The sequence below is a fragment of the Orcinus orca genome, chromosome 16 (assembly GCF_937001465.1).
Source record: "Orcinus orca chromosome 16, mOrcOrc1.1, whole genome shotgun sequence".
Taxonomy (NCBI): Eukaryota; Metazoa; Chordata; class Mammalia; order Artiodactyla; family Delphinidae; genus Orcinus; species Orcinus orca.
The window spans coordinates 50,913,733-50,941,711 of NC_064574.1; the positions used below are offsets into that span (position 1 = coordinate 50,913,733).

General features: G+C 48.1%; 2 protein-coding genes across 6 annotated transcripts; one reads left to right on the forward strand and one right to left on the reverse strand.

Moving 5' to 3' along the window:
• HAGH (hydroxyacylglutathione hydrolase) lies at positions 1 to 27,967 on the reverse strand. 5 transcript variants are annotated; one of them, XM_049699648.1, is made up of 9 exons: positions 27,836 to 27,967; positions 16,147 to 16,322; positions 15,569 to 15,633; positions 13,402 to 13,519; positions 12,368 to 12,476; positions 8,854 to 8,957; positions 8,440 to 8,541; positions 781 to 860; positions 1 to 296 (listed from the first exon to the last, which is right to left on the reverse strand). In XM_049699648.1, the coding sequence occupies exons 2-9, from the start codon at positions 16,249 to 16,251 to the stop codon at positions 197 to 199; spliced, it is 783 nt and encodes a 260-aa protein (XP_049555605.1). In that variant the 5' UTR covers positions 16,252 to 16,322; positions 27,836 to 27,967; the 3' UTR covers positions 1 to 196. The 5 variants fall into 5 exon arrangements, with proteins under 5 accessions (XP_049555605.1, XP_004270372.1, XP_033285076.1 ...); XM_004270324.4 differs by lacking the exon at positions 27,836 to 27,967 and adding an exon at positions 18,987 to 19,177; XM_033429185.2 differs by lacking the exons at positions 12,368 to 12,476; positions 27,836 to 27,967 and adding an exon at positions 18,987 to 19,216.
• Positions 19,232 to 20,866, forward strand: FAHD1 (fumarylacetoacetate hydrolase domain containing 1). The gene has a single exon (XM_004270323.3). It carries the CDS (start codon positions 19,526 to 19,528, stop codon positions 20,189 to 20,191), a length of 666 nt encoding a protein of 221 aa, XP_004270371.1. The 5' UTR covers positions 19,232 to 19,525; the 3' UTR covers positions 20,192 to 20,866.
• Positions 27,968 to 27,979: the final 12 nt, after the last annotated feature.

Here is a 27,979-nt window from a genome sequence, read left to right on the forward strand (position 1 = left end):
TTCTTCTCTTATAAATATGTATTAGAACATTTGATAACACAAGCAAAATGCTCTGAAATTAATTTAAAATTAAACTGTGACTGAATTTCCTGCACTCCTAGCCAGAAATTCACCTAACACATCTGAATACCCAAATGTGGTTCAAGGTGGCCGCAGCTGCAGCAGCAGCCTTGGACACCCAGGCCCCGCAGCCACCTCAGTCCCGCGGCACCTTGAACTGGTCCTTCTCTTTGCGGATGGCCCTCATGGTGGTCACAGGGTCCGTCTCACCTGCATGCTGCTGCACAGTCTTCTCCCTGCGGAAGCCAAGCACCAGGCTGCAGGCCGCACCCTGCACCCGCGGACCCACCACCCCTCCCATGGCACCAGGGAAGAAAAGAGCCTGTAGGAGGCGGGACGTTCTTAAAAATGAAGTGTGACAGCCAACGGCCAACTCAGGTGTTTCTAACTGTGGGAAACATGCTGGCCGAGCCAGTCCTGCTGGTGACCTGGAAAGCAGGGACACCAACTCCACGCTGGCATCCGGCACTGCCCAGCGCCTAGAGGCTCCCCAAGCACAAGTCTCGTCCACCTATGGATCCAGACTCCAGGGTCAGAAAGGACCCTACACCCTAGCCAGGGCGTCAAGAAAAGCGTCCCCCTTTAAGAAGAGATGTCTCATTCTTTGGCAACACTTTAAACAGAGATTTCAGGGCAGCCTCCTCTCCCACCCGGGCTCTTCAGGAGTCGGGGTGGTGGAGGTGGAGATGCCCGAGGACAGCGTGGGACCCGCTCCCTCACCTCACTCTCATGAATGGGTTGTAGGTGAACTCCTCTGCAATGGTGGATGGCACTGTGGGCTCCCCAATGCTGTACTTCTCCTGCAAGAAAAGTGGGTCCCTTTAATGCGGAAACTTCTAAAGCTGACACTTCAAAAAGCCTCCTAATGGTCTTCCAATGTCGTCCGACTGAGAAGATAAAGTGAGCAGTGGGTCAGTACCAGGACAGGCCCTTCCCCGCCCGCGGAGAAGAGATGTGAGTGCTCCAGCTGCCACCAACAACCTCTCTCCTTCCCTTGCTGTCTTGGAGGTGCAGGGGCACAAGGAGCTTTCTTTTCATTAATACAGAAGTCATAACTAGCAAAAATGCAGAAGACAGAAAAGAAGAAAACATAGCCCTACCCCCAAGACAGCATGTGGGTCGTGAGCACCTCACTGCCAGGAAGAACAGCAAGGCAACAGGTTCCCGGGGTCCCTCCCCTGCGGTGACAGCCCCCCAGAGGGCAGCTCTCATCACAGGGTGTTCAGGCAGCTTGTCACCTCCACTCAGGACCAGGATGGCCTTGCTTCTAATCAACACTGACCAGGGCAGACGGAGAGAAGACGCATACTGGGACATCTGGCCAACTGTTCACTCCTATAGAAATGCCTACAGGAAGGAGGTCAGAGTTAACAGCTGGGGGTTTCCACCCTGCCCACAGCCCCTGCCCTGCTACTGCTGGGCTCACCCTGAGGGCCACAGGGCCAGTGATTGGACAGCCACTGTCAGCACCCACACCCAGGCTTCCTGACCATCAGGGGCCCTCAGACCCAAAGGTCCCAATCCCACCCACACTGTGAGCAGTGGCATCGAGAAGTAATCCTTTAACCGCTGGAGGTGGGTCAAGTTGGAGTCTGGTGGGAGGTCAAGATGAAGGCTTAGGGACTTCCCTGGTGGTGCAGTGGTTAAGAATCCGCCTGCCAGTGCAGGGGACACAGATTTGAGCCCTGGTCCGGGAAGATCCCATATGCGGAATAACTAAGCCCGTGCGCCACAGCTACTGAGCCTGCGCACCACAATTACTGAAGCCCATGTGCCTAGAGCCCATGCTCCACAACAAGAGAAGCCACCAAAATGAGAAGCCTGCGCACCACAATGAAGAGTAGTCCCCGCTCACCGCAGGTAGAGAAAGCCCGTGCAGCAACGAAGACCCAACACAGCCAAAAAATTATTTTTTTAAAAAAAAGATGAAGGCTTATTGCTAATCTCTGAACTTTCCCTTCTGGTGAAAACAAGCATAGAATGTTTTATAATATTCCCTGCACTTCCTCCGATATTCTCACTCCTCCTAAGAAATCTTCCTCCACCTTTTATGAAGGAAGAAAACCACTGAATTATTCTAAGGATAATTTTAAAACAGGTCCTTGTAGGCATAGTTGGGGGAGTGTAAACTGTCATAACCTTTTGGATTATCTATTAAGATAAGCGTTAACATGCAGAGACTTTTCCTACAGAAGTATGAAGCACACAAATGTAAAGACTTACATTTGAGGATGTTGTTCACTGTAGCACAATTTATAAGAGCAAAAATGTTGGAAAGTCTAACTGTTCTCCCTAATTGTATTGGTAAAATGATTTACGGTTGACATCCACACACTAGTATGTTTTACTTATTAAAAAGAATGAAAGTAAGATGGATAAATAGGCAGTGATAAAATTAGTAAAATGTTACTAGAAAGGTGTTAGGTATATGACTGTTCACTATGAAATTCTTTCATCTTTTCTGTATGTGTGAAAATTTTCATAATAAAAAGTTGAAAAGGCTAAAAAACAGTTTAACACAGTTCAGTATAACCTATGTGTCAAAGAAGAAATCACAAGGGATATATTAAAATATTTCAAATTGAAGATAATGAAAATAAAACATGTCAAAATTTGTGCTGCTAAAAGCAGTACTTGGGGGTAAGTTTTTAGCTTTAAGTGCTTATATTAGAAAAGAAAAAAGATCTAAAATCAATGACTGGGACTTCCCTGGTGGCACAGTGGTTAAGAATCTGCCTGCCAATGCAGGGGGACATGGGTTTGAGCCCTGGTCTGGGAAAATCCCACATGCCATGGAGCAACTAAGCTAATAATTATAAAAATAATTATTTTTATTAAAAAATAAAATCAATGACCTTGGGTTCCATACTAAGAATCTATAGGGCTTCCCTGGTGGCGCAGTGGTCGAGAGTCCGCCTGCCAATGCAGGAGACATGGGTTTGTGCCCCAGTCCGGGAAGATCCCACATGCCGCGGAGCGGCTAGGCCTGTGAGCCATGGCCGCTGAGCCTGCGCATCCGGAGCCTGTGCTCTGCAACGGGAGAGGCCACAACAGTGAGAGGCCCGCGTACCGCCAAAAAAAAAAAAAAAAAGGAAGAACAAAGCAAATCCAAAGTAAGTAGAAGGAAAGTTTTTTAAACTTTATCTTTTTAAGAACAGAAATCAGTGCAATGGAAAAACAAACAAGGAAAATTAAGGCAAAAGTTATGCTTTTAAAAGATCAACAAAATTGATAAGAACAATGAAAAAAATTGGCAACATCAGAAATGAAAGAGGGGCAATTACTACAGATCCAACAAATATTGGCGGTGGGCGGCAGGGGGGTTGGCGGTTTAAGTCATATTGATCTAACAGTAAAAGCTAAAACTATAAAGGTTCCAAAAGAAAACACAGGAGGTTTCTTTGACCTTGGCAAAAGCAAAGATTTCTTAGATGGGAGATAAAAAGTATGAACCACAAAAGAAAATTAATATGCTGGACTTCATCAGAATTTAAAATGTTTGCTCTTCAAAAGACACTGTTGAGAAAACAAAAGGCAAGTCACAGAATGGGAGAAACTATTCACAATACACATATCTGAAAAAGGACTTGTACCTATACTTAAAAAAAAAAAACATTATTCAATAATAAGAAGACAATCCAGTTTTTTAAATAGGCAAAAAATCTGAACAAACACTTCACAAAATGGCCAACAGGCACATGGAAAGATGTTCAACATTATTAGGCACTAGGGAACTGCAAATTAAAACCATAATGAAACACTACTACACACCCATTAAAATGACTAAAATTAAAAAGACAGACAATACCAAGTGTTGTTGAGGATGTGGAACACCTGGAACTCGCATACTTTGCTGGTGGGAATGTAAAACAATACATTCGCTCTTTAGAAAACAGCCTGGCAGTTTCTTTACAAGTTTCAACTTGGGACTTCCCTGGTGGTCCAGTGGTAAAGAATCCGTCCTGCAATGCAGGGGATTGGGTTTGATCCCTGGTCAGGGAACTAAGGACCCACATGCCATGGGACAACTAAGCCCGTGCACCACAACTACTGAGCCCGTGTGCCTCAACTAGAGAGCCCCACATGCCGCGAACTACAGAGCCCATGTGCTCTGAAGCCCATGTGCCACAACTACAGAGAGAAAACCCCCATGCCACCAGAGAGAAGCCCGCGCACTGCAATGAAAGATCCCATGTGCCGCAACTAAAGACCCAATGCAGCCAAAAATTAAAAATAAAATAAATTTTAAAAAAGACTGAACAAGTTTCGACTTAATACATACACCTAATACAACCCCGCCATTCCACTCCTAGATATTTACTCAAGAGTAATTAAAACATATGTCACACAAAGACTTGTACACAAACGTTCATAGTAGCTTTATTCACAATGGCCAATAACTAGAAACACAAATGTCTATTGACAGGTGAATGGATAAACAAAATGTGGTATAACCAAACAAAGGAATACTACCTGGCAGTGAAAAGGAATGAACTGATACATGTAGCAACATGAATGAATCTCAAAATCATTCTGCTGAGTAAAAAAAGATGAAAGAGTACATACTGTATAGTTCCATTTATATGAAGTTCTAGAAAATGTGAACTAAGTTCTAATGGCATACTGGAGCAGGGCAGAGAAAATGAGGCATGAGGAAGTTCTGGGGGGTGATGGAAATGTTATGTATCTTAAATATAGTGGGAGTTGTTTAATTGGTATATACGTCTGTCAAAATTCACTCAATTGTTCACTTCAAATGGATGCAATTTATTACATGTGAACTAAACCTCAACAAGCTTGATAATAAAAAGGGAAACTATGAAAACTATGCCAGTAAATTTGAAAACCTTGATGAAATGGACAAATTCCTTGAAGATACTAGTTGCTAACAAAACTGACTCAAGAAAATATAAAAATCTAACAGCCCCACACAAATTAAAGACATTAATTCATATGTCTTTATGAATTATGTCTCATAATTCATAACAAAAAAATCTTTCCACAAAAAAGAATTCAACGTCCAGAATGCTATGTCAGTGAATTCTAACAAACACTAAAGGAAGAAATAATAACAATCATAGAAAAACTCTTTCAGAAAATAGGAGGAAGCACTCTAACTCATTTTATGAGGCCAGCATTACCCTGATATTAGACAAAGACATTACAAGAAAATAAAACTACAGACCAATATCCCTTATGAACACAGACACAAAAATAGACACCATGACTAAGGTTTATCCAGAAAGCAAGGTTGGTTTAACATTTGAAACCAAGTGATATACTTCACCAGATTAAAAGAGTAAGGGAGAAAAAAAATGTATGATTACATAATAGATGAAGAAAAATCATTTGACAAAATTCAACACCCCACTCATGACAAAAACTCTCAGAAAACCAGGAATATATGTGAACTTCAACAACTTGATAAAGAAGACTTACAAAAAACTCACAGCTAATATCATACTTAATGGTGAAAGACTAAATGCTTTCCCCCTAAGACTGGGAACAAGCCAAAGGTGTCCACTCTCACCATGTCTACTTAACACTGTCCTGACGATCTTAGCCAGTGCAACAAGGCAAGAAAAATAATTAAAAGGCATATAGACCGGAAAGGAAGAAATAAAACTTTTTTTTTTTTTTTTTTTTTTGTGGTATGCGGGCCTCTCACTGTTGTGGCCTCTCCCGTTGCGGAGCACAGGCTCCAGACACACAGGCTCAGCGGCCATGGCTCACGGGCCCAGCCGCTCCGCGGCATGTGGGATCTTCCCGGACTGGGGCACAAACCCGTGTCCCCTGCATCGGCAGGCGGACTCTCAACCACTGCGCCACCAGGAAAGCCCGAAATAAAACTATCTTAATATTGATGGCATGATTGTGTGCTAAGGAATCTATGAAAAAGATGCTAGACTAAAATGAGTTAAGCAAGGTCACAAGGAAACAAGGTCAAAATACAAAAATCAATTGTATTTCTGAAGACTATCAATAATCATTTAGAATAAAATCTAAAACCATGAAGTCTTTAGGGATACATTTAACAATATGTGCAAGATCTTTAACACCAAAAATTACAAAACACTGCTGAGAAAAACTAAAGACCTTAATAAATGTAAGGCTATATCATATTTATGGAAAGATGCCATATTGTTAGGATCTCAAGTCTCTCCAAATCTTTTGTTACAACACAATCAAAAGCCAAGCTGACTTTTTGTAGAAATTAACAGGATGATCCTAAAATTTACATGAAAATGTAAAGGACTTAGACGAGCCAAAATGAATTTCAAAAAGGAATAAAGTTAGAGGATTTATACTACCTGATTCTTAGACTTACCATAAGCTACAGTGATCATGACAGTACTACTGATGCAAGAATAAGTCATGTAGATCAATGGAACAGAATAGAGTCCAGAAGTAGATTCATGCCCACATGGTCCATTTTATTCAGTAAAGATGCCAATGAAGAAAGGCAAGTCTTTTCATCTAATGGTGCTGAGCAACTAGATGTCAATATGCAAAAAAGAACTTCTACCCTTACCTTACACCACAAACATTAACTTGAAGTGGATCACTGACCTAAACATAAATTTATATAAACATAAAAGCTAAGACTATACAACTGCTAGGAGAAAACAGAGAACAAAGTCTTTGTGACGTAGGGTTATGCAAAGATTTCTTAGGACACAAAAACCATAAAAGAAAAAATTAATAAACTAAACTTTACCAAAAGTATAAACTTTTATTCTTTGAAAGACACTTAAGAAAATGGCAAGGCAAGCCACAAACTGGGATAAAATATTTGAGATATATATCTGACAAAGACTTGTTTCCAGAATGTATAAGGAATTCTTACAACTTTAGCCATCAGAGAAATGGAAACTTAAAAACTACAAGCTACCACGACACACCTATTAGAATGGCTAAAATTTAAAAGATCAGCAATACCAAGTGTTGGTGAGCATGTGGATCTCCTGGAACTCACGCATTGCTAGTGAGGATTCCAAATAGTACAACTAATTGGAAAACAGGTTGGTAGTTTCTTAAAAGTTAAACATACACTTACCACACAACCCAGCAATTACACTCTTAGGTATGTTCCCACAAGCAATGAAAACATGTGTCCACACAAAGACCTGCACACAAACGTTCACAGTAATTTTATTTAAAATAGCAAAAAACTGGGAACTACCCAAGAGTCCAGATGAGTGGATAAACAAATTGTAGTATGTCCATATAAGATACTACTCAGAAATTTAAAAATCTCGAAAACCTGCAGAGTAAAAAGAGCCAGATACAACAGAGTAATGTTGTGTGATTCTGTTTATAGGAAAATCTAGAAAAGAGTAATTTATAGTGACAGAAAGCAGATCAGTAGTTGGGGACTGAATGGGGAGGGGCAAGGAACCTTCTACGATAGTGGAAATGTTCTCTATCTTGATTGTGGTGGGGCTGACACAGGAGCATATACTGTCAAAATTCAAACTGTATAATGCTCACTTAAAACAAGTATGTTTTATCGTATGTAAATTATCCTTAAGCAGATGACCGTGAAAAGAATAAGCTCAATATGTTTGGACTGCTATGGAAAGAGCACTAAGACCCATTATTAAGTGACAAGGAAGCCACAAAATAACACACAGAATGAGTTTTTTATATTAAGTATTCTTATGTGCACACTGTAAAAAAAAAAAAAAGGAATAACATTTATCAACCTATTACGGTAGTGTCTGAATTTTTATAAGTATTATTTTGCAAGCCCACCTCGCAAAATTGATAAAGATTCTTGACAAAAACAGGTGACTTATGAAAAAAAAAACCTATGAGACCATTCCTCACTGAACTCAGAAGGGAGCCCAGCACCTGAGGACTCCCAGGTGTGTGTGTTTCTTACCAGCACCATTTCTCAGTGTCTGAACACAGACACCTGAGTCCAGGAGAACGTCCTCAGCCCAGCTGCCTACAGCAGTGTTTCCAAACCCCCCCACAGAAGATGCCTCCAGGACAACACGCCAACCCCTGGGCCGAGCCACGGGGCATGTTGGGGGCCGTGTCTGAAATAAATGCCTTTCAGACAAGCAGCCTCTAGGGTGAATCCACTGCCCACAGACAGCAGGGAAGGGCTGGGACCTGCTGCTTCAGCCTCACCTGGGCACTTGTTGAAAATGCAGAATCCCAAGCCCAGCCCTGACCCACAGAGTCAGAAAGGATCTTAAGCAGACAACCAGGGCTTCTTGCTCCAAGCTGGGCTGTCTAAACCCCGCCTCGCCCACTGCCCGGAGGAGCACTTTCTGCCCACTCTGAAGCGGGCACCATGAACTCCGTGCTCCTGGGAAAGTGGCATCACGGTGCCTGACCCCAGGACGTGCCCAAGTGCATCACGCTCACCTTGGCCCAGGCCAGTTTCTCCTGGATGGCGGCATTGCTGGGCTCCACATGGCGAGCAAACTTGAGGTTGTTGATGGTGTATTCGTGGCCACAGTATACTCTCTGGGGAAAAAGCCAAGCCCGCCAGCTCTGAGGAGACTCATTAACCCACCCTCAGCCCCTCAGAGACGGGTGTGAGGGACCTGGCTGGTCCTGGGGGCAGCACCCACGAGACGTCCCTCAGGACAAGGACACGTCTTGCGTGTATGTTAAATGACAATGAAAAGTATGCTTAAAGAAAAAAACACACTTCCAGAAGCAATGCCTCTACCCTCCTGCTCCTCCCAAGATGCAGGGGAGACCCCAATGGGGAGAGCCAGCAGGGTCCTCCCACCGCCGGGTGAGCGAGCGGGTGGCAGGTGGGGCACCACCTACCGTGTCTGGAGGGAGCCGGCCCAGGACCTCGAGCAGGGCTTTGTACATCTCATCCGCTGTCCCCTCGTAGAACTTCCCGCAGCCAGCCACAAACAATGTGTCGCCTGCAAGACAGGACAGTGTGGAGCTGGAGGGGCTGTCAGCAGTGCATGCCCCCTCAAGGGCCGGGGCTTTGCCCTGACCCCTGTGCTGACTGGGCCACAGCCCCAGACATGACCTCCACCCCAAAAGGGCCCAGGGATGACCCACGAGTACTGGTTTCCACCCTTCCCAAACCTTTTCCCTCAAGTTGCACTAACTGGCACCGCCAGGCCCCAAACAGCTGTTCAGACCCAAACCTTAGAGTCACCCTGGCTGCTCCCTTCACCGCCCAGTCCTATCAGTCATAGCTCTGAGAATCCCCAAAACCCAGCCCTTTCCCCCACCCATCCAGCAGCCCCCTCCCAGGCCAGACCTTCCTGTGACTTCCCTTACTCCCGACAGCCAGCACCATTCTGTAAGACCCCCATGATCTTGCCTGGACCCTCCAGGAGCCCCTCACGTGGGACCACAGCCCCCATGGGCCCTTGAGACACGGACCTGCCACCTCCCAGACTTGCCCCCTTCCTGCCGCAGCCCTACCTCCACCTGACACCCACCAGGTCTCCACGTGCTGCTTCCCCCCCCCCAAGACTCTTCCCTGAGAACGGGCTTCATGCCCAGCAGACACACATGGCACATTTGTTCTCCAGGCCCCTGGAGTGGGGGAGGTGGGGGAGGGCCAGGGACCCCACAATAGGGAGCAACAATCCCCCTCCACCAGCGTTTGCCAGGCCTCTTCCCAGGGAGCTCCAGGCCAGGCCAGGCAGGAGCCAATGCCCACCCAGTGGCCATGGTGCAGCACTGTCCCCTCAGAACAAGACCACAGATGAGAGAGTTGGGTAGCCCGTGAGCAAAGCCTCAACACGCAGGACTGGGGCTATGCCCTAAAGGACCCCTCAACCTCGTGGTCTGGGCACCAATGAGAGGCCAAGGAGAGCCCAGAGGACAGGCCATGAGCAGGCACAGTAGGCTGGGGGGATCTGGTCCTCCCTCCAGGGACCAGCAGTACCTGCTGTTTACACACCGGAATTTCATGGGCCTCCTGCCACAGGGGCTGGGGAGCCAGCCTGGGCCTCCTCCGTGGGGCCATGTCCTCAACCAGCAGGACACTGAGAGACCCGGGGGCCCCCACGTCTCTCCCTGGCAGTGGGACCACCATTCACCTGCACCCCCAGCCTCTCGCTGACTGCTCTCCATCTTCACCACCAGCTAAGAGTGCCTGGAGGCATCCCTCCCCTATGCAGGCTGCCCCACCCCCAGGCTCTACAGAGCCAGCCTTGCCTCTCCTCCCTGCACACTGGGCCATGGTTCTAGCAACGACTTCAGCCTCCATTTCCCCACCGCCGCCACCTGAGCTGCTCCTGGCGCTCACTGCCATGAGTTCCCAAATCTGAGGTCCCAGATCCTGACCTCTCAAACAGACAACCCACTAGTGCCATCACAGCACCCTGCTCCAGGCCTGCCCCCCCAGACAGCCATCCCATCTTCCTCCCCTGCTCTGTGGGTGCCCAGTCCTGCCCACCACGTCCCAGGGCCACATGCACACCCTTCTCTGGGCTGTCACCTCCTCTGCTTGCATCCTTTTCCCTTTGTTCAGCTCACCCCAGAGGAGAAGGGAGTGGGGCCATGAGTCACTCACATCCGAGCTCAAGGCCTGGAGCTGCCAGTCACCTCACCTCTGGACGCTGCAGGTTCCTCAGCCATGCACACAGAGGCCAGCCGGGGCCCTGCTGGACTGCCCTGCTCCCCTGGTCCTCACTGCTGATGCCCCAGGCAGCTCAGCTTCACCACTGAGGACCCTGTGTGACTCTCACCTATTTAGTATAAAAGCTACCAATTAGAGAACGCACTCCCCTGCCGGCCACTGTCATGCAGACTAGAGAACAGCACGTGCAGGACATGGTCCAGGGCCTGCCTGGCGGTAACCAGCCCTCCACACCTTCCACAGCTGGCACTCGGCTTCTAACATGAGCGCGGTCCAAGGGGGCCACCGCCACGGGCCCGCACAACCCCAGGCCCTGCCGGGGGGGCAGACGGACACCCAGGGGCCGGGCAGCATGACAGAGACAGGAGCGCAGCTGTGAGAGTTCACCGGACCCAGCGCTGGTTCCACACCCCTCACCTCACACCCACAACCACCCAGTGGGGGAGACCCCACACCCACCACTGACGCAGGGGAAACTGTGCTTAAGAGAGGGGGTCACACCTTGCACAGGCAGCCAGCCCACCTGCCCCAAAGCGCTGTCTGCCGAGGCCCATCGGGAGGCCAGGGGCTCCCACAACATGCCCAGGGGCCCGTGGCCCACACTCAGCAGTCGGCTCAAAGCCCACACATCCTGCTACTGCAGCAAAGACCCTAAAAATGACTGTATTTTTAAAAATAAACATAATAGATTTGGAGATAATTTTGGATTTACAGACAAGCTGCAGGGACAGTCCAGAGGCCCTGTGACCCCTCATTCAGCCTGTGTGTCCCTTCATGCTAGCGTCCCCACCCCTGATCTCATGTGGCTTTCCCATCAACACCTTTTCCCCACTCTAGGAGCCCACACTGCTTCAGCTGTTGTATTTTTAAACAAACTTTCACTGCGGTTATAATATCATGATTGTTACATAACTGGGGAAGACTCAAGACTGAAAACTGCTTATACTCGCTAAACAAGCTAAGGGGGCAGAGGGGCCTGCTCTGTGCCCATCCACGGCCACTGGTTCACACCGCCCTGAACACCCACCGTCACACGGCTGCTCTGCTTCACAGGTTCCCCAACCACCATCAAGATTCTTCCATTTCCTCTCAAAAGGAGAAACACCGCCAGTTGCTGGAAAGGCCTGCTCGCCCCAATCGAGAGCCACTCACACAGCCCGATGCTGGTGGGGCTTCACCTCCACCTTCCAAGCTCTTTGGGCCACCGTGTGCGACACCCTGACCTGGGGCTGGCTTTTGCCAGACCCACTCAAGCTCACAGCCCGTGGAGGGATGGGGCAGCGCCCAGCACCGATCAGGCCCCACACAAGGCGGGTCTGACTGGCTCCACTTGGGGTCTCCCTTGGCCCCTCACTTGCCTACCTGTCTGCTGCTGGACGTAGTGGGGGCTGGGACTGCACCCCCACCAGGCAGAGTCTCTCAAGGAAAGGCCTGTCCCCATGCACCTGACAACAATGACCAGGATCAGAGGGGCGCATTCAGGCCAGCCTCGCGAGGAGGTAGCACCCCCACCACATTCCCACCACAGCTGCCTGTACCCTGGACGTGTTTGAAGCCAAGTCCCACGCTCTACCCTGAGGGCTGTGGTCCTCCTCACAGAGCCCAGCACAGTCTGCCTGGCAGGAGATGCTCTGCTGCTCTGCCCAAAGGTGTGCAAAGCCATCTCTATGCCAAGAGGGTCTTTGCAAAGAACACCAGACCCCCCAGCTCAAACATCTGAATACTCACCTGTGAACACCACGGGGCGCTCGGGACTGTTGGGTTTGCTCACAAAGTAGCAGATGTGTCCGGAAGTGTGACATGGCGTCGACAGGCACTTGACGTTGAGAGACCCCACCTTAAACAGAGCACACACTGGCCTGTGCTCCCTGCGTGTGGGGAGCCTGTCCTAAGGCTCACAGATTCTCCCAGACCCCATGCCCGCCCCACAGCAGGAGCTGCCATTAAGGGCCAGTGGGCTTCCACAACCACTGCTCCATTGAGCAAGTCATGGGTCTTGCTGGTGACCACAGGACCCAGTCCTTGAGGGTACCCCAGATGCAGAGACGCCCTGGAAGCCGGTGTTTGCTGGTATGCAAACGAAAGGGCTGATTTTGTTTTCTCCTCAAAACCAGGCCAAATCTGAACCAGGCGTCTTGTCAGAAAAGACAGTTTTCCTTCTTAGCTGCTTGGCCTTTTGTTTTGTTTCCCTTCTCTGCCTCCATCCCCCACCCCACTCTTTACTTCAAAAACGTTCAAACCTACCAAAAACTAAAATGACAATGAATCCGTGTGCCCTTTACCTGGGTCACTAAATGCTAACAGGTCCCACCTGTGCAGCACCTGCTTTGTTCACACACACATATCTTGACACACTGCCCCTAGACACTCCAGCTACATCTCCTGAGAAAAGGACATCCTCCCATATAACCTCACTATTATCAACACCCAAGAAATTTAACACTGATGTCAAATATGATCCCACATAGAGTCCGTATTTCAATGTCCCCAGCTGTCTCAAAACCATGCATACAGCTTCTCCCCTCAGCCGGTCACCATCTGCACACTGATTTGCTTGCAATGCTCTCAACACAAGGGACTATCCAGGCCCAGGCAGCCCCAAGAGCCCATCCACCCATGCACAGGCCAGGCTGTCTCCACAGCTAAGCCCTTGACTGCCCCTCTGGGTTCCTGGGGTAAGTGAGGGGACAGCCAGCAGGAGGCGGCTCTAGGGCCTGGAGCCCAGCAGGGCCACAGTTGAGCCCCTTCCATTCACTCCTCACCTGCAGTGTGGACAGGTGTGTGACCTTGTGAGTCAGGGCTCCGATCCGGTCATCACCCCCATACACCTTCAACCCAGGTTCCAACTTGACCAGCTTCTCGTTCCCGCCAGCGTGGTCCCTGGAAGTCAAAAAGGGGAGCTGGGGCTACTGCCGATATGAACAGGGTTTGCCTGATTTTACACCCTAACCAAACGGAATTTTTATTTTTCCCAGTTATGTTTCTCAGAAGAGAAATGCATCTTCCAACCCAGGATCCTCGCTTCTTGTCTGTCATTTGGCTCCACTGAAAAAGAATGTCCTCAGACACCCCATTCCCAAGAGAGGCACTTCTGTGCCCCTGCCGTCTTGCTGCAGAAGCTTCTGGAGCAGATGAACCAAATCACAAACACCTGGATAATCCCTACACCCGTGATTCCCAGACTTTGGGCACATCAGAGTCACCTGAGGATCTGTAAACAGCGCCAAGGCGTGACTCCCACACGCACATCCTGATGCAGTGGGCCTGGGGAAGCCCACAGCCCAGGAGTTTTAAAGGCCCTCAGGTGATTCTGATTCACAGACCAGATGGGACCCACTGCCCCGAGCAGATTGAAAAGCTGTCTTCTAAAACAATGCCCAGCTGCCAGAGGGGGATCTGTCCACCCAGGGACAGGCCAGCTCGGAATGACCTCCCCACGTGACTCGAATGTGCAGCCAGCATTGAGGCACCTCCTGGAAACTCATCCAGGAGTGCCCCACGCTTCCCAGGTCAAGAGAAGAGCTCCACGCCTTGGCCTTGTGGGGTAAGAAATACACTAGTGCAAGCCCTGCCAGGGTCTCGGGGCAGGGCTGGGAGTGTCCTGAGCCCAGAAGATTAGCCTTTCCAGGATGAGGCGAGGGCTTTCCAATCACCAGGGAACACCTGCTCCTCACTACACATTCACCTACGGGCCCAGAAACAGCAGGGCTCACAGATAAGAGGGGGCAGCCCTCTGCTCCCTGCCCTGCAGGGGGCTGATACACACAAGCTGGCACCAAGCACTCAGCACACTCATCACTGACCCCCGAAAATGCCACCTATAAGTGGGAGGGTGGCACAGGCCACACCCTGGAGCTCAGTTTGGGGCCTGTTTTAATTTATAAGGCATCACAATGTGGGAAAAGCCGTGGGAGAGAGACTCGCACTGTGAAAAGCTGGGGAGGTGGAGCCCCCCAGTGTAGCCCCACAGAGGCCAGAGGAGTAAGGGCGCCTCGGCACCACACGGGGCGGAGTTTCTGAGAGAAGGAGCGGCTGTGCTAAGTAGCCACTGCAGATCCTTGGGCCTAAATCAGTCAGGAAGTAACACCTGATACCCCAGAGGCTAAACAACCCCAAAGATTCTCAGCGACTTAGTTACATCAACAAGTTTCCAACACTTAGCAGACTTTGGCCAACCACATCCACGTGACACTCCCACACAGAAGATGAAAGGTGTCCTTTTACCCGAAGACACGCCCCAAGCTCCGTGAGATGCCACAGAACAGGTTCAAAGCTGTCCTAGCTGCCCTCTGGCAGTTATTTGGAAAAGAAAATTCAGAGCCAAATAAACATTTTTTCCTAGCTTTGAAGAGCCTCAAAAGTTTCAAAAACCCACAAGGGCCTTGGGCAGGCAACTCTAGTCCTAAGACCCAAATATAAGAACTTTTTTCATCCTTTAGCTTTCAAATATCAAAAAAACCTCAACCTCTCCAAATGATTGCTTGATTTTCAAAAACACTTATGTCTAGACTAGTTTATTCCCCGACATCAAGGCCAATTTCCCACCACACAAGCACAAGAGCTCAAAGATGTTGCCAAAGGTCCACCCATGGCCACAGGATATACAGCATAAGCCTCTCCCCTTGGAGCCCCCAAGTCACCAGACCCCATCACCAGGCCTGAGGGACACAGGGCAGCAGCACAGAGGCTAGTGCCCAGAAGCCCCGTCAGAACCCCACTGGGGCTGACCCTTAGCTCACAGCTGTGGAGGAAAGAAGGGCTTCCAGGGCTCTGAGCCCCTAGGCTCCCACCTGTGGGGGGACCCCTGGGAGCCTGCGAGAGCCCCACCCCCCTCCACCTGGTGGATGCTCCCCCTTGGGGTGTGTGCGGCACAGCTGTAAGGCCCAAGCAACTCTGCTGGCACAGAAGTTTGGCCTCTGGAGCACTTACCAGTGGTGGTGGGTGGTGAGCACTGTAGTCAGCTTCACACCGTGCTTCCTCACCATTTCCACAACCTGCAACCAAACATGAGGCAGGACACAGGCCACAGTCACACCCCGGCACTGGCTCATCAGTCTGCAGGGTGATGCCCAGTGGAGCCTGCCAATTTGCCCCAGCTCCAGGAGAGCAGGGTGACAAGGAGGCTTTTTCTCCCTTGATCTGTTCGGCAGTTCAGTCCCACCCACAACCTCTCAAAGCCCCTCCAGCAGAGACTGCCACTCTTAGAGGCAGCACTAAGGGGCAGAAAGCCCTGAGGAGGAGGAGAAAGTGCTGAGAAGGGCTCCTCCTTCTCTTGCCCAGGGACTCTACAGACAGGAGCCCTTTTCTCTCTACTCCAAAGCCTTTGGTCGCTTCCACCCCTCTCACTGGCCCTTTGCCCCTGTAACAGAGTGGCTGGACACTAGTTTAACTGTTTTTCAAAAACCAAATGGATTAATTTCTGTTCAGCTTTGGCCAAGTTGCAAGGGCACTGTGGTTATCAAACTCATCAGGAGATGAAGAACTGGTGCTGGGGCCTCGCCTCCCACCTTCTGGGGCTGCACCGGGTCCACAATGGCAGCCTCCTTGGTGTCATCATCAATGATCAGGTACATGTAATTGTCGGTCAGAGCAGGCAGTAACTCAACCTTCATCGTGCCCTGCTCCACGGTCAAGCTCTTCCTTAAATCCGTGTGATGGAGAAAGATTCCCAGCAGGGCTGGACCTGAAGACAAAATGTGGTTCCAGTCAGCGTCCACATGAGGCCACGCTGGGCCGAGACTTCAAAGCAAGCCCTTGGCCCAGCAGTCCAGGCATCCGGGGAAGTGACATCCCAGGGATGCAACGTGGTGAGCCTCGAAATACGAGGTTTTCTAAGTTCTTTGATAAAGAAGAGGATAGCCTCATTTAACCATATCCGTAAGGAAAACAGAGAACACGATTCATGTTCATAATTGTGGAAATCAGCTCTTTCAGACTTAGGATCCCTATTTTCTTTTTCAAAGGTTCTAAAAGGACACAAATGCCAGCCTGTCCCTGTGATTCAAACCTTTGTCAGATGTGACCACTGCCAGTTCTGGGGTTGTTCACACCTGATTCAGAGAAAGACCATGAAGAATGAAAGCGCCAGGCCAGGCTCTTTTCCCTCAGCATATGGCTGCCTCTGCAAGCTAACAGAGCCTGAGTCCTGTGCAGTTACTCACAGCCCTTCTCAGGTCTCGAGCCAGAAAAGAAAACAATATCCACTTTCAAATGGCAGGAACTCGAAATTTGGATAATGCACAAAAGCCACCCGGGGCCTGAGAAATGGGACAGCTGGTCACAACTGTTCTAGATTCGAGTGTGCATGATACAGAATCACCATCCAACTGAGCCAAAGAAGGCTGCCAGGGTGGGCTGGGAGTGACCAAGGGGCAAAAGCATCCTCCGCCCAAGAGACAGGTGCCAAAATGTTTTCAACAATGAAACTCCTATTCAATCTAAAAATTCCCAAAGGCCCCCAACAATACTTTAAATCTTAGTGTAAAAGGGATTAAAACTGCAAAAGGTGACAGAAGACAGCCATGAAATTCTGGAGTAGGTAGGTGCTGGGATGGGACCTCTCCAAAAAAAGGGATCCAGAGAGCAGGCAGCATCAACCAACAGACTGATAGACCACGTCCACTGGGGCCGTCTAATACAGAATTCAAGCTCATCTGCCATGGCCAGGGAACTGCCTGAATTGCAGCGTTAAGGATCACACAGAGGTAGCTAAGTCCTCCTTTTGACAACCAGCTGGGCTTTTTCCAGGCCCTTCTCCTCATGCTCGGCAAAACAAACATTTTCACATGATCAGGTTTCTGTGCTATGCCACCTCCTCTCAGCCCCGATATGTGCCATACGAGCTCCAGGAGGACTACAGAGCAGAGTCAAGGCCAAGCCTTGAGACACATTTTGTTGGGCTTCTCTTGAACTGGATCCCTCCTTCTGCATGGCATCAAAGGGCTGGCGCCCCCTCTGAACGGGGCAGCCACATTCTTGCTGATTCCCTACAGTCCCACTTCCACCACCCGCCTGACTCCTGACACAGAAACTCTTAGCTCTGATGCTCTGACGAGTTCCCTAAATGGAAAAAACCCAGCTCTTTCCTTAATAGTGGTGACACACTGCGCACTCCACAACCTCGACTGCTCTCAGTAAGATCTGGAAGTGGCCAACGATGGCTTCCTTCTGCTTCATCTCCCTACCTAGGGCTCTGCGGTCATTTAGCTAACTGCTAGCCAGCTCCAAAGACTCAGCTTAACCCACTGCCCCTATTGCTACATCAGCCAGATAAGATATAAGGAAATAAAGGCGGTTTCAAAATCAAAGTCAAAATATTCCAACAAAGCAAGAGGTAACACAGTGAAAATGGAATCTGACAGCTGGAAGAGCAGGTCCTTGGAGGTCAGGGCGCCCATCGCCTCCTTTTTTTTTTTTTTTGCGGTACGTGGGCCTCTCACTGTTGTGGTCTCTCCCGCTGCGGAGCATAGGCTCCGGACGTGCAGGCTCAGCGGCCATGGCTCACGGGCCCAGCCGCTCCGCGGCATGTGGGATCTTCCCGGACCAGGGCAAGAACCTGCGTCCCCTGCATCGGCAGGCGGACTCTCAACCACTGCGCCACCAGGGAAGCCCCGCCTCCCATTTTTGAGGCGGGGATAGGAGACCCAAAGAGGGCAAGGGTCCCACGGCTCACAGAACCCAGTTCTGCCCCAGGCTTTTTCTTGCCGGCCACAGCTCACATGAAAAGCTGTGATTCACTTCGTGGAGAATATACACAGCATTCTGTGCGGCTTCAGGCACAGTTCCATCATCCCTGGGCGTTAGAAATAATGGGGTTTGTATGGGGCGCCGCAGTCAAGGAGGATGGGGGCGCTCGCTGGCTGCCAGGCAGATCTTAGGGAAGCAGGGTTCCTAAGACAGGGCTCCCGAGCGTCCCTGGAACACCCATTTCCTTATCTAGCACAAATCCTTCAGCAACCCCCAGCTGACAAGTTACCCCACTCTGTCTTCAGCCCTCTCAAAGTCTGACTCAACTGCTGTGTGGCCTTTTCTCGACCCCAATCGGCTTGCCTGCCGACGTCAGTTAGGGGTTAAAATCCTGTGTCAATAAAAAACAGCGTCAGCCGCGGCAGCCCCAGCGGCTCCCCGCCGCCCCCCCGGTGCGGGCCCCGCGCTGGAACGCCTCACGGATTGCGGCCGGCCTAACCGCCTTTAGCCCGGCTACGACGCCGGCCAGGACCCGCCGGCCGGGCGGCTCGCCTCGCCTCGCCTCGCCCCCACGAGCCGGTCACCGTGGCCCCGGCCCCTGTCAGGCCAGCGCCTTGGCATCCCGGCCAGTCCGGCCCCGCGGCGGCCCCGGCCCACCTACCCAGGCCGCAACGGGCGCAGGACGCTCTCAGCGCAGCTAGGGTCCGGCAGCCGAGCAGCCAGTGGCCCAGCACCATGACCGAGTCGGAGGGCGGGCTGCGGCGCGAGGGGTGGGCGGGCTCTTCACGCCGGCGACGGCAAACCACGGCCAACCAGCGCCCGCCGCCCCACCCCCGACCAATCAGCGCTCGCGCCCAAACCCGTGCCCTCAGTTCGCCCCGCCCTTCGGCCAATCAGCGCTCGCGGCCACACCGGTGCCTCCTTAGCGTCCCGCTGCCGCGGATCTGAGGGCCCCCTGAGAGGCACCTGCGCAAGAACTTCAGCCTCTCTCCGGGGAGCGGGCCGCGTCCCGAGGCCGGGTCAGCCCCGAGGCAGCCACTGGACAGCCGCTCCCAAGAGGACGAGCGCCGCGACTCCTGGGCACCCGGCGGAGTCCGCGGGACGGCGTTCCGAGGTAGTTGGTCCTCTCCGGGTAGCCTTCGGCGTCCGGTGGCCTGCCGGGCAGAGTCCACGTGACTCAGGGGGGCAACAGGCAGGAGCATGGCTGCCACCAGACCGCTGTCCCGCTTCTGGGAGTGGGGGAAGAACATCGTGTGCGTGGGCAGGAACTACGCAGACCACGTCAGGGAGATGCAGAGCGCCGCAGTGAGCGAGCCAGTGCTCTTCCTGAAGCCGTCCACCGCCTACGCCCCCGAGGGCTCGCCGGTCCTCGTGCCCGCCTACACCCGCAACCTGCACCACGAGCTCGAGCTGGCCGTGGTGATGGGCAAGCGCTGCTGCGCCGTCCCGGAGGCCGCAGCCATGGGCTACGTGGCCGGCTATGCCCTGTGCCTGGACATGACCGCCAGGGACGTGCAGGACGAGTGCAAGAAAAAGGGGCTGCCCTGGACTCTGGCCAAGAGCTTCACGGCCTCCTGCCCGGTCAGCGCGTTCGTGCCCAAAGAGAAGATCCCTGACCCTCACAACCTGAAGCTCTGGCTCAAGGTCAACGGCGAACTCAGGCAGGAGGGTGAGACATCCTCCATGATTTTTTCCATCCCCTACATCATCAGCTACGTTTCAAAGATCATGACCTTGGAAGAAGGAGATGTTATCTTGACCGGGACGCCAAAGGGAGTGGGTCCCGTTAAAGAAAACGATGAGATCCAGGCTGGCATACACGGGGTCGTCAGTATGAGATTTAAGGTGGAAAAGCCGGAATATTGAGTGTATCCAATGCACCCTAACTTCTTAACACGTTTCAGGGGGAAGGGGAACAAGATAAAAGCAAGAAAAGGTTATTTAATGTGATAATCCTTTAATGAGAAACCAATTTTTTAAAAATGATTGGATTGCTATGCCTCAACTCAAGGAAGATGGACCGTCGGAGAAAAACCTGATCTAGAAGAGCTGGGCCAGAAATGGAAATGAGAAGCAGTGCCTCCTAGGAAACAACAAGCCAAATGTTCAGAAAACTTACTTTCCTTTCCTAAAACTGGACCGGATAAGACTTCAGTGGGTCATTCTGCGACCACGTGTTCAAGACTTAAAATCTGCAAAGGAAATGGAAAAGAACGTTTCATCAGTGTTTCCCAAAGTTCCTTGATGATGAAAATCATCTGGAGGTATTTGTAAAAGTAAAAATTTCCAAATTGCTGGGCCATCCCAGGCCTAATATATTAATTAATGGAATCAATCTCTGGCACTCCAAGTGATTCTTATCATGCAAATGTGGAAAAACACTACTCCACATAGTTAATTAAAAGTTTTATTTAATAAGTGAGCAATTAATGAAAACCTCACTTGTTTACTTAGGGTGTGTATTCTGGCCCATAGATTCTGAGTTCGGGAGATAATTTTGAAACTATTGTTTCCCAAATAAATATGCTGTCTTTTGTGTGACCTAAAAGTGTACATTTTTCCCCCCAGTAGTGGTTAGGAGGGACACATCTCATTAAGGGGCTTCAGACCTTGGTCTTTGGCCTCCAGAATACTGTGCTTTATTAACAGAGTTAATCAGCACCTGTACCTCGCACCCAGCGATAAGGAAGCTTCAGGGAAGTCAAACTGCCTGGGAGTGCTGCTTTTGCTCTCACCTGCTCCCTTCTCTGACAAAAAGCTAAGTGAGATGCACAACACAGCTATCAGAGTGCCTGGCGGAGTCCTTTAGGCTTAGGCAGGCAGGAGCTCCTGCTGTTAGCCTAAACAGAAGGCACCTGCTGGCTCCTAACATTTATTGAGCACTTAGTACTACTAGGCACTGTGCCAAGAGTTTTCTGCATATTATTTAATCCTCAACAAAGCTGGAGGGTGGTATTATTACTACCATCCCTGTTACACAGACGGAGACAGATTTAGAAGCTAGCCAGCCTGGCTGTATGGTCACTCAGCTAAGTGGCAGAGCCAAGATGTAACCCAGCCATCCCAAGACCAAATCCTGAAGTCTTTTTTTTCCGTATTTTTTTTTATTGAAGTATAGTTGATTTACAATGTTGTGCCAATCTCTGCTGCACAGCAAAGTGACTCAGTTTTACACATATAGAAAATTTTTTTTAAATATTCTTTTCCACTATGGTTTATCCCAGGAGATTGGATATAGCTCCCTGTGCTATACAGTAGGACCTTGTTTATCCATTCTAAATGTACAAAACCTGAAGTCTTGACCACAACGCAGGCTGCGTCTTTTAAGTAGATATATTAGAAAGTTCAAATGTTTAGGTCTTATGCAACCTAAACTTTATGCAATTTATAATTTATTATGAGGAAGTGTCATAGTTGGATTTGTTTATAAAATGTCATACTATCTTTTATCTTTTTTGTTTTGTTTTGTTTTTTTGGCCACATCCGGGCCACAGCAGTGAAAGCCCAGAATCCTAACCACTAGGCCACTGGGGAACTCCCTTTTTTTTTTTTCTTTTTTTTTGCGGTACGTGGGCCTCTCACTGTTGTGGCCTCTCCCGCTGCGGAGCACAGGCTCCAGACGCACAGGCTCAGCGGCCATGGCTCACGGGCCCAGCAGCTCCACGGCATGTTGGATCTTCCCGGACTGGGCCACGCACCCTTGTCCCCTGCATCGGCAGGCGGACTCTCAACCACTGCACCACCAGGGAAGCCCCAGGAACTCCCTTCTTTTATCTTTTAATAACACTTCTTTTTTCAAATGCTTAAGCAATAGATGTTTATTATAGAAGACTCAGAAAATATGTATAAGCTAAAAACCAAAACACCCCAAATTTCATATGCACAGAGACAGTCCAAATTAAGCATCTGGTGTACATTCTTCCAAATCTGCAGATGTAATTGTGATCTTTTAAATAGAATTTGTTCATATCATACACTTTTCTAACCTTTTTTCACCATATATCGTGAGTATCTTTTCATGTCAGCACATTTCAGTGATTGCATATGATGAAGTCAGTCCTCCATTTTTGGTCATTGAAATATTTTCTAATTATTTGCTAGTAGTTATTTCCTTTGGCTAGGTTCCCATAGTGGAAGAGCTGAATCAAGGGTATGCTTATATTGAGAGTTTATTAGTAAAACTATCAGATATGAGGTCCAGCTGAACCAAGTCTACCAAGCTGACAGATGTGAAAGCAACCTAAAGGTACACAGCAGGAGCAGTGTTCACATATGGCCCCCTTGGGTGGACAAGCCAGCATCCAGATAATGTACGGTGCCCCTGAGGTCAATGTTCACCCAGTGGTGGCACAAGCTTTGTCACAGACAGCTGCTATCAGCATTGCAGGTATAGCACACAAACTCCTTGACTGCAGGAATCAAAAAGAGAGATACCAATTCTCATAATTCCTGATGTTGCTAAAATCGCAATAATCCTAATACCCAGAAAGTACATTTTCACCAACTTTTATTTTTGAATAAATTTAAACCTACTATAAAATTGAAAGACTAATGCAACAAACTCCATATACCCTGCACTAAATTCAACAATTGTTGACATTTGCTATGTTCATTCTCTCTCTTCCCACCCCACACCCTGTGTGTATACACACACACAAACAAACACGTTTTGGAAAACTGAAAACTGGAAGTGAGTTGCAGAAACACTCTACCCTTTCAGCATGCATCTCCTAAAAATAAGGACATTCTCCTAGATAGTCACAATACCCTTATCACAACTTTTTAAAAATCCATGATATTATTAGTTCATATAGAGTATATGGCTTGACATCTGTTCTTCTGGACTTTTTTTTTTTTAATTGTTCGTTAGGCATATACTGTGAATATCTTTCCAGGTCAGTGCATATTTTCATAACCACTTTTAATGACTGTGTCTTAGATCATGTACCCCAGAAGCAGAGCCTTAAGTGGGGATATTTGTTAAGGTGATTTTTAGGAGTGCTCTCAGGAAAATGAAGTGAAGAGGAAGTAGAAAGGGCAGGGAACAAACTAAGAAAGAACAGGGTCTCAGAACTGGAGATGAGTTTCAGTCCAATGACCATCCCAAGAGGATGTCATTGCCAGAATCTGCTCCCCCACCTCTACTGTAACTTCCCCAGGTAATTCTCCAACCTTTATAGAAGCTGAGGGCTAGGTGCCTACCAGAGATCTGGGTGGAGCCCAACACTCCCCTAGAACAGCAGTGCCCAACGTTTCTAGCACCAGGGACCGGTTTCATGGAAGACAAGTTTTCCACAGATGGGGGGGAAGGGGAAGAACGGTTTCCAGATGATTCAAATGCATTACATTTATTGTACACTTTATTACTATTACATTGTAATATATAATGAAATAATTATACAACTCACCATATTGCTGACAGGAGGTGGAGCTCAGGTGGTAACGCAAGCCATGGGAAGCAGCTGTAAATACAGATGAAGCTTCGCTCCCTAGCAGGCCACTCACCTCCTGCTGTGTGGCCCGGACCAGGGGTTGGGAACCCCTGCCCTAGAGGTTGCATAGGTTTCAAATGCTTTGCTACTAGAAACAATGATGCAAGGAACATCCTCCATACACATTATTTGGCACTTGTTTTTTTCCTTAGGGAAAGTCTTAGAGGTGAAATTTATTAAATAGTTTGCCGGTTACATTTTGATACTTTTCGCCAAATTGCCCAGGGGAAAGGATATACTAATTTGTACTTGACAAGAGTGTTAAAGAATACCTTTTTGCTCACACCTTAGCCAACACTGGGTATTGTGGCTATGGTCTTTTTAATTTGCGTTTCTCTGATTAATAGTGAAGCTGATATCTTTTCATGTGTTTATACAGTTATCTTTTTTTTTTTTTTTTTGCGGTATGCGGGCCTCTCACTGTTGTGGCCTCTCCCGTTGCGGAGCACAGGCTCCGGACGCGCAGGCTCAGCGGCCATGGCTCACGGGCCCAGCCGCTACGCGGCATGTGGGATCTTCCCGGACTGGGACACGAACCCGTGTCCCCTGCATTGGCAGGCGGACTCTCAACCACTGCGCCACCAGGGAAGCCCAGTTATCTTTTTTTTAATAAGTTTATTTTATTTTTGGTTGTGTTGGGTCTTCGTTGCAGCGCATGGGCTTTCTCTAGTTGCGATGAGCGGGGACTACTCTTTCTTGAGGTGTACAGGCTTCTCATTGCGGTGGCTTCTCTTGTTGCAGAGTACAGGCTCTAGGCACGCGGGCTTCAGTAGTTGTGGCTCTAGGGCTCTAGAGCTCAGGCTCAGTAGTTATGGTGCATGGGTTTAGTTGCTCCGCGGCATGTGGGATCTTCCCAGATCAGGGATCGAACCCGTGTCCCCTGTATTGGCAGGTGGATTCTTAACTACTGCACCACCAGGGAAGTCCCCACAGTTATCTTTTTAACAAGACTATTGGGCACATCTTTGGTGTAAATGTTGGTGTAGGATCTGATTTCAAGGAAGTTTTATATTTCCTTTCAATACAATTCATATGCTAAAACCTTCATATATTCTAAAGGGAAAGAGTAAAGTAATTGTAAATCTAATAAGATACTAGAAAAAAATTCAAATTATAAAAGCAGAATAGACATAATACAACAAATATATTGTCAAATATGAGTGCCAATGATATTGCTATACCTCGACATTTACAATAACTGGTACTTATTGATCATATACTAAGTGCATGAGTCTAAGCACTTTACATATACTAACTTATTTAGTCTTAACAGTTGCCCACAGGAGTTGGTATATTATTATCCCCATTTACCAAAGGGGAAACCACAAATGTGGAGAAGCTTAGAGCTGGAGTCCATCCTGGGAGTAGCAGACGGGGTTGAGCCTGCAGCCACAGAGCCTGCCCACTCAGCCACCTCCACATCTACCTCCTCTAACTTGGCCTTCATGTCCCATTTGTAAAGTAGGCAAAATAACAGTAATTGCATAAATCAGATAATATAAATAAAGTGCTTATTACAAAATCCGTCACATTAAAAAGTATTCAATAATGTAACATTGTTGCAGCAATTTAATATCTAGAAACTTATCCCAAAGAAATAAGAATGTGGGGCTTTCCTGGTGGCACAGTGGTTGAGAGTCCTCCTGCCAATGCAGGGGACACGGGTTCGTGCCCTGGTCCGGGAAGATCCCACTTGCCGCAGAGCGGCTGGGCCCATGAGCCATGGCCGCTGAGCCTGTGCGTCCGGAGGCTGTGCTCTGCAACGGGAGAGGCCACAACAGTGAGAGGCCCGCATACCGGAAAAAAAAAAAAAAAAAATGTGGCCAAAGATTTAGCTATAGCCATCATTTGTAATAGCAAAAAATGTGAAACATTTTAAATGTCAAATGTTATTAGATTGGTTACATTCACTATCATATACTCATATAATAAAATATGTAGCTATTGAAATTATGTAGAATATTTAATGGCATGAAAAGTTTATTATAAATTATTAAGTATAAAAGCAGGTTATAGTATAACCTGTATTTGTAAATCATATGTTCTTAATTTTTTGGTTTTATTTTATAAATTATATGCTCTAACATAGATGGAGAGATGATAAAAACTCAGGAAAGACATTTACAAAAATGTGGATGCTTGTACACAGATGTTCAAGTAGCTATGATTGGCTAATCACAATAGCCAAAAGGTGGAACAGCCCAATTGTCCACCAAGATATTAATAGATAAACAAAAGGTGGTACATTTATCCAATTCATACATACTACTCAGCCATAAAAAGGAATGAAATTCTGACACGTTATAACATGGATGAACCTTGAAAACATTATGCTCAGAAAAATAAGCTAGACACAAAAGGACAAATATTGTATGATTCCATGTATATCAGGTACCAAGAATAGGCAAACTCATAGAGACCAAGTAGATTAGAGGTTATCAGAAACTGGGGGAGGGGGAAATGGGGAGTTATTGTCTTAATGAGTACAGAATTTCAATTTGTGATGATTAAAAATTTCTGGAAATGGATAGTGGTGATGTTTACAAAAATTGTGAATGTACTTAATGCCACTCAATTGTACACTTAAAAATGGTCAAAATGGTAAATTTTATGTGATGTATATTTTACCACAATAAAAAAACAAAACAAAAACACATAAGAAAAGAATATATTTCCTACCAGTTTAAAAAAATTGGAAAAAAAAAATTGGGATGGGAGATTATGGGTTTTCTTTTCTTTCCTTTTCCTTTTTTTTTTTATCATTTTCTCTAATTTTTCTACAATAAACACATAAAACTTTATGATAAAAAATATTTAAAAAGCAAAAACAACTCCAGGGTTCCTCAAGATGAGTAATAGGTGGATAAATATATATTGTGTTTCTGCCACGTACAGAGTATTGAACCACAACAACAAAAACCCTCACCAAAGCAGAATTAGGAAAGGAAAACTGTATTTAAATGAACCACTAATAGAAGATTAGGAAAAATTATATAGTCACCAAACTATTTATATAAAGCAATATAAAACATGTAGATCAGAAGTCACTAGGACCAGGAAAAGCAGCTTCTGGAGAGCAGCAGAGAAATAGAGATCCTGGACAGGGAGTTGTAGATTTTGTGTTGATGGGGCAGAATGCTTCTTTCTTTCATTGATACTTCAAGTACCTGCATTCTGGCTAATCTACAGCCAAATTTTAGATACTGACCCGTTTGTAATCTTCATTCTGTGAATGTGTAAGTTAAGTAAGCTCTGTGAAGCACCTCTGATTCAGTGTGGCATGACAGCTAGCCCTGCAGATTCCAATTTCATCAGATGAAATAAGCAACTGTGATGTCCCTCTAGTGACAGGCATGGGGTCTCCTTAGTTAAATGCCAGCGGACTGAGAGGTCACCATGGTAGCAGTGAGGAAGTCATGCAGAGCCCTCTGCTGCCCACTAGGCCTTCACAGGCCTTGGTTAGGCAACACTAAGTACTGCATATGCACCTACTTTGAGAATGCTGGTATTTTGTACCTGTATTATGCAGTTGAGGCTAGTGGTGAAACATCCAGAGCAGCTGAGGGCCATGGACTATAGGAGCCCAGACAGCTGGTTCTAGCACCCAAAGTGCCAGGTGTTGGCACTTTGAGACCTGCTGCTGGAGGTCAGAGCCCCAGGAGGCCTGGCACAGCAGCGCCGGACACACTATCTGGGCCAGGCATCCTTGTCCCTGCACCACACTCCTTCCTTCCTTCCTTCCTTCCTTCCCTGTCCACCTTCACAATTCACCCTGATTAACACACCTATCCCCTCCCCGAGGGAGAAAGGAAGGAAGCCCTTCATCAGGTACACTTGATATTTGCACAACTATGATCAAGATCTTCATTACTTCATTTATTACCACAATTTAGACACACTAAGTGTCAACTCATATCCCTCCCCCATGGCTGCATATGGTTAAAGCCAGAGAAAACATTACTGACAAGATAAGTTTATCTCCCAACACCAGCTTTATAAAAGAATTTCGTTCACTTACTTTTTCTTTTTTCACTCCTGTGGTAGGTGAAGTGTAGCCTTTGAACTGCCAGACCCAAATTACGCTGGACAAACCTCCCACACTGTGGATCAACACTGACTGCAGTGGTGGGTCTTTGCCCTGAAGCAAGTGACCAGTGACCGG